The 6,723-nt window shown below is 36.8% G+C and overlaps 1 protein-coding gene across 1 annotated transcript; it reads right to left on the reverse strand.

Moving 5' to 3' along the window:
- Window positions 1–1,062: 1,062 nt before the first annotated feature.
- LOC121653668 (ras-related protein Rab-8A) lies at window positions 1,063–6,416 on the reverse strand. The gene is made up of 8 exons (XM_042007299.1): window positions 6,247–6,416; window positions 5,658–5,718; window positions 5,370–5,430; window positions 4,913–4,990; window positions 4,723–4,812; window positions 3,958–4,023; window positions 3,158–3,208; window positions 1,063–3,047 (listed from the first exon to the last, which is right to left on the reverse strand). The coding sequence occupies exons 1-8, from the start codon at window positions 6,368–6,370 to the stop codon at window positions 2,958–2,960; spliced, it is 621 nt and encodes a 206-aa protein (XP_041863233.1). The 5' UTR covers window positions 6,371–6,416; the 3' UTR covers window positions 1,063–2,957.
- Window positions 6,417–6,723: the final 307 nt, after the last annotated feature.

A 6,723-nucleotide genomic window follows, 5' to 3' on the forward strand; every position in this document is an offset into this window, starting at 1 on the left:
ATTTCCCTCTACAGCAGTTTGTGAAACAGAAGTGATCAACTTCAGGGAAATGTTGTGGGGCTTTTTGTCACTTGCACACTAACAGACAGACTTTCATACACTCACACACAACTCTACTGTATAAATAAATAAATAAATAAATATATTTTATGTCTTTTTTGTATGTTCTTTAAATGCTGTTTAACAGCAGATGTATAATCTCATGAGACTGTCATGAAGCAAACTGTAATATTTTGCTTACTTTTCTGAACAATTAAAAGAGAATAAATGTCAAATTATCAAAAGCTTTTTTTTTTTTTAGCATTTTTTAACATTTTGGTTTTAATTGCTGGTGAGGGCTACACCTTTATTATGTAATATATACAGATACATAAACTTATAATTTTCTTTCAGGTGTATTTGCATATTGCAGAGCAAAAATGAAACGCTCTGGAGAGTCAGTCAAGGGGGCCAGTCAAAAATGAATAAATAAATAAACATGTCTGCTTGAGTAATCACACACGTTAGGCATAATATGCTCAATGTGAAACGTTTCTGTCATGGTCAATAACAAAATGGAAGTGAGGAGAAAAGACCCAAATGCAGGACACCAAATCAGGAGCCAGACATAGAAACTATGACTTTATTCAACCAAAAATAAAAGTGCTGCAATGGTAGGGTGAACCAGAATGTAAACTTAAAGAAAAACATGAAGGCAAAGAAAGTGGAGAGAAGGACAGACTGACTAAATGACTAATGCACATCACTAGAATGCTCCACAGAGAGCAAGAGTTTAACTATCATCAAAAACGATCAAATATGAAGTATTCATTTCTGTATTTGAAAGTATATTGCATTGTGCTTGTGCATTGCTTAAACTATATCTGTATTACCTTCACATCATATCAATCAGATCTTGTCCTCTATGCATGTTTGAAGGCTTTGTGTTTCAGATAAAAAGTCATTTTAATTACTTTAGTTTATGACTTTGTCATAACTCAAATATCCAAAGAAAACAAAATATGTAAAACTCATTTATACTATTTTTACAAACTACATTAAAAAGGAATACAAAAACATGAAAACGTTTACCAATCTTTTTAATAAATCATCAAAAGTACAAATATCTACAAAAAGTGTAGATTATTAGGATTTATGAAACTACAGTACAATCATTGTAGATCTTATTTACAATAGCTGAAGTATTTATTTATTCCACATGAAGTTCAACAATAATCTTTAAGGAAATCCCAAATTTACTTAAGAAATGGTCAAGATGAGTGAACACTGTAACTAGATCTACAAGGGGGATTACTTTACAAATTGATACCCAAGTTTAAGAAAAAACAAAATCCATTCAAGCTGGGAACAGGTGAAATCTGTGCACCAGTTTAACAGAAATGGAACTGATTATGTCTTAAATCTGCAAGAAAAGGTGATATTAGAAATTCACTTCATGGACTGCTCGTCCCTGTGAGAAATTGTTTGCTCTCACTGTAAAACATCTATGATTTTAACCAGATTTCCTATTAATATGTGACAGGAACCATCTGCACATTTCTAATCTCAAATAAAGCTCATTAAATCACATGTGCCAAACGTTTGAAGGTTTTACATGCAGCCAGAATGCATAGTTCAGATGGCCATGAAAGAAGCCCCCCCCCCCCCCCTCCTCCAAAAAAAAGAAATAAATCGGGAGAAAGGTGGATGAGAAGACTGGGATCCTCAAAAAAAATAAAATGTCAGAGCAAATGCAAAGAAGAGAAACAGTTTCTATTAACAAATGGGAACGTTATTAGTGTAGGAAAAAAGTTGCTGGGTTGCTGTGCAGCTGATATGCTAACCAAAAACAGAGGTCTCAGTGCTCAGATGTTTTCAGGAGGCCCAGTCAGGGTAAAATCTTGTGCATAAATATTATTTGCTTTCAGTTAAGACTTGCAATAAACAGTCAGTAAATGTTACAAACTTTTTTTTTTTCCTTTTTATAATCAGGATAAACAAGAGAAAAAAAAGTGCATAATCAATAAAGAACATAAAAGGGCACTTTGTCATTTTGGTGCTATGTTCTGTTTCACTCCATAAATACTGCTACAGCACAGCCCCAATCCAAGGCCCAGAAAACAGTTTTTTATAAGTTCCCCCATTGGAAACAACCAGATCAAGTATAAATGCGTAAGACAATGAGTACATTATTACTGCGATTCCTTCTGTCAAACTGAATTGCTTCCAGAGATTTAAGTACTGCTAGTCCACCTGCAGAGGTGAATCAAATACTCGTCTTCCTCTTAGCAACAACTTGATTTTTTTTCCATTTCTAAACCTGAAATGATCAGAAAACTACAGAAAGAATCAGTGTGCCCTTAAATCTCAGCCTTAATGCAACTGCATGAATATTTTAAGACAGACAAACCAAGGTTTCTACATTGCACATGTAAGTGTTTGCAAGAGAAATGGAATGTTTCAGACAATGAAATCAACAGGAGAGGAAAAGCTGGAGAGGAAATGTAAACCCCCACTGCAGATATGTGTAAAATGACTGGCGTGACTTTCCATCATCTGTGATATATATTTACATACTGCATTTACAGAAAGTGAATGTAAACCAAAAGCGAGACTGTCAGTGCAAAGATGCAGCAGAAATGATGAGTAAAATAAATAAGACTTCACCACATGAGACAAAAGCTTGAAGTTATGGGCAGAAAAGCTTTGATCGTTGTCAGTGTCTCACCAGAAGGATTCAAGTTGAAACTGTCAGTATGTAACAGAAGCCACAACAGTTAGATCCACAGGTGTCAATGGAAGACTTACAAACTGAAGGAGTAATAAGACCTTCTTCTCCTAATTAAATCACAGGACAACTCAAAAGGAGGAAGACAAGGATAGAAGGCTAAAGTGGATATCAAAGTGTGCTCTGTCCAGTTCTGTCCAGTGGGGGGGACACAGTTAAGGCGATTGTGGATGCTGACGTTCCTGTCGTCTCACAGGAGCGTGCAGCGGAAGAAGCTGCTCTTCTTGGGCTGCTCTGTTATCTTTACTCCCTGATTGCTGCCCTGCGGGTTGTTGCCCTCCTGAATTGCACACATGTGAAAGTACAAATGAGAAAACAGCTCAAACTAAACTATGCGACAACCATTTGAACCATGTATACCGTAATAATCAACTATTGTTTCATTCTTACCAGTTTCTTGTCCATCTTTGCTTTAATGTCTCTGGCCAGGGTTAAAAAGGCCTGCAGACAAATACATGCAAGAAGTACAGACACATAATTACACAAGGAGGTATTTCTGCAAAATGTGAGAAAAAAATTACACTATTAAATCCACGTCAGGCAGTCTAGGACATAAGGCTGTAATAGAGTCCTTTACTAAATTTTCTGAAGAGTCCATCCATCAAGTTCAGTGCCTGTCATTCTGATTTTTTTTGGCATCTGCAGATCTAAACACGACAATAACCATGAGACCTGAAGATTTCACAGTCATTTCTAAAATGAAGATATACCTGACTGAACTCTTAGAAAATAAACCACCACAGACTGCACTGATACAGCCTCTACTTTTATGAAACCATATTTATTAAGACATTTTAAGGCCTATCACTGAATGTTTCTTTCTAAACTGCATCTTAGCCAGTTGTACTAAACTCAGAACTGAAACTTATACCACGCCATCTCACTAAGGTGACTCCTCTAAATATTTAAATATTTATTGCAAGAAAAAAATTAGCTGGAGTTTTACTCATAGTATTTCAGCAAATAAATCTAATGTTTCTAACCAGTCTGGAAACATGTAGTCAAGTGCTTCTGGAGAAGATAAATAAGGATTGTACCAAAGTGTAAAATATGGACTGTCTTTATTTTATTCTAGTAAAAAAAAAAAAAAAAATAAAAAAAAGAATAAAAGAACAATAATGGCCAGATCTTGAAAGATTAATTGTAACAACAAATTAATTAGCCAATTTGCAGAAATATGGTGAGCTTACGTTTTCCACGTTGATGTTTGCCTTTGCACTCGTCTCCATGAATTTGATACCATACTCCAGCGCCAGCTGACAATTGGATAAAAGAGTCAAGTCAGAGAAGCAGAAATTAGGCTGGTTACATACTCTGCAACAAGCGGGAGTTTGTTCTTGTTCTGGGGACTGCGAGAACAAGAAAAAAAGGTTTGTTTTGGTCCGGTCAATTCATACTCAACAAGAATCTTTGTCCGTGGCGGGGCGGGAATTACTGCAGGGGATGGTCTGTGTGTTTATGTACAATGAACATTTGACCCGGTGATTTCATACTTTACGAGAAACTTGGTCCGTGGCAGGGCGGGGTTGAGCATGCAGCAGTGTCTGTGTTGTTATATAACAGATGTGTTGCATTTATTTTTGTACTTTCTCACCACCTCCATCATCTATTCAGCCTCACATCAGCAGAAATGTGGATGCAACAACTTTTTGCTCCAAGTTTTTTTTTTATTATTTATGCCCAATTCAAATGTCGAACCAATCACACAGTATTTCTCAGAGCCCCACAAGAAGAAAGTTCTGCTCAGCTTATGTGGCAAGAACAACCCTAAATATGTACCCCAAACATAGCCGCGTAAACAAAAGGACATCATTTTGTTCTCGTGGCTCTGAGAACAAGAAAAATGGATTCTGCTTCTCGCAGAATATGTAACAGCCTTAATAAATCTATCCAGGGTTTGTGAGATACTAGAACTATTTTAAATGGTTTTAGAAATCAAATTTTAGCAAACCCACCTTCTCTCCTCTTTCTTTGGACACTTGTCGCTTGTCATTGACATCACATTTATTACCAAGAACCATCCTCTCCACATCTGCTGAGGCATGCTGCAGAAAAAAAAAAGCATAGCATGTTGAAAGGACATTTAAAGTAGTTAAACATTAGTAACTATGTGAAAATCAGGGTCAAATTGAAATAATGTTTTACCTCCTCTATATTCCTTATCCAGTTCTTGATGTTGTCAAAGGACTTCTCGTTGGTAATGTCATACACTAACATGATGCCCTGGAGCATTCAGAAAAAAACTGTTTTCTGTTGTCTGTGTCAGCCTTTAATCATGATTAATCATATCATATTTTAGCTTCAAGTTACAGCCTGACACTTGAATTTCAAAGGTGACAAGGTTGAATTAAGTGTCAGAGTTCATGAAAAGAAAATGAAATGGCATGCAGTTCAACCTGAACTAAGGGAAAATCCAACAAAAGCAGCACAACAATGCATTTAGTACACCTCAGATGTTGGAGGTTTGTTTAGTGTTAACATTCACAATAATGTGGGGTGTGGTTCTGGTAAAAGTTTAAGGTGCAGTGCTTACAGCTAAAATGGCACTTCATCCATTCTGTTTCAACAGGTAATGTTTGACAAAGTTGGCGATATAACTTACCATGGCTCCTCTGTAGTACGCTGTTGTGATGGTCCTGAACCTCTCCTGTCCTGCTGTATCCCTACATAGAAAATATATTAAGGTTACCCAAGTAATCTGCAAACAGTTGGAAATGTTGTCGAGCTGTAGGCAATCATGCTAAATAAATATTATGTTTTGTCCACTTATCAAATAAAGAGAACAGTTAAAAGATTAGAGACAATTCTGTGAATGCATTATTCTCTAAGCAAAACAACTGTCTAATTATTTATCAAGGTGGACGTTTGTAGCTTTGGCATGCCATCTTACCATATCTGTAGTTTAATCTTCTTCCCATCTAATTCTATTGTTCTGATTTTGAAGTCAATACCTGAAAAAAAAAAGATTTAGAGTTAATATTTTATTTAAATACAAATTAATCTGTGCTGCCAAACTGACTCGACATCTCACTGACAGTTACATTTGTGGTAGACTGTTGCAAGGCTATGGCTTGTAGTGGGTTTTATTGAGATTTTCTTTAACGTTGTATCAATAATGGGGCGTATAGAGCAGCTAGTCGTAAAGGAAATGACACTGCCAACAAACTTATTTAGCTTTGTAGCACGTTAGCTCAGCTTGCCAACGTTTAGGTAGTTTTTACGTAAAAGGTAAATTGTAGGTGAACATCCCACCTATCCAGAGGGGACAAGGTGGGGCTTTCAGAGGACTGCAAGTGAATAAAATGTCAGCGAGAGTCCTCAAAAACCCCTTATAACATGCCGGCTGTGCATTTCCTGACCAGCCACTAGCACGAGCTGAATTCTAGCCAGAAAAGTTAGCAACAAATTAGCAAGACGGGATGGGCTGCTCTTGTAACGTTTTCAGTTAATTCAAAACTGATAATTAAAGTTTCACTCACCTATAGTAGAGATAAACGTTGAATTAAAGGCATCTTCTGAAAATCTGAAAAGCACGCAGGTTTTTCCGACGCCTGAATCGCCGATTAGAAGTAGTTTAAACAAGTAATCGTAAGTCTTCGCCATGTCATTAGCTAGCTTACTACTGCGGATATCCCGCCCGTTGCGGAGTTGGAGACGTCACCACCCGTGAGCTGCCTGTTGGTAGAATCAACTGTCACTCATCTGTGTCGTCGTGGCTCCGGAAGTCTGACGTTGGTCATAAGGGTGTGTTCGTTTCAATGTGTGTGTTAGCCGGGGTAATACTCCCATACCTTTGGTAATTAATTGTTTGAACACATTAAATGAATGAATGAATGAATGAATGAATGAATGAATGAATGAATGAATGAATGAATGAATGAATTCTATTCTATTCTAAGTCCGGGGTTGCTGGTTCAGTATTCACGGTTAACCCACTGAACAGTTTTTATATATCT

This window comes from Melanotaenia boesemani, chromosome 14, assembly GCF_017639745.1.
Source record: "Melanotaenia boesemani isolate fMelBoe1 chromosome 14, fMelBoe1.pri, whole genome shotgun sequence".
In the NCBI taxonomy this organism is placed as follows: Eukaryota; Metazoa; Chordata; class Actinopteri; order Atheriniformes; family Melanotaeniidae; genus Melanotaenia; species Melanotaenia boesemani.

What these genes read in the sequence shown, in the direction of transcription:
- LOC121653668 (XM_042007299.1), bottom strand. Translation starts at nt 6,370, where the DNA reads ATGGCGAAGACTTACGATTACTTGTTTAAACTACTTCTAATCGGCGAT. An exon ending in AAGATTAAACTACAGATATG is followed by an intron (nt 5,431 to 5,657) that starts GTAAGATGGCAT and finishes TTTTCTATGTAG; the next exon opens with GGATACAGCAGGACAGGAGA. An exon ending in CGTACTACAGAGGAGCCATG is followed by an intron (nt 4,991 to 5,369) that starts GTAAGTTATATC and finishes TGAATGCTCCAG; the next exon opens with GGCATCATGTTAGTGTATGA.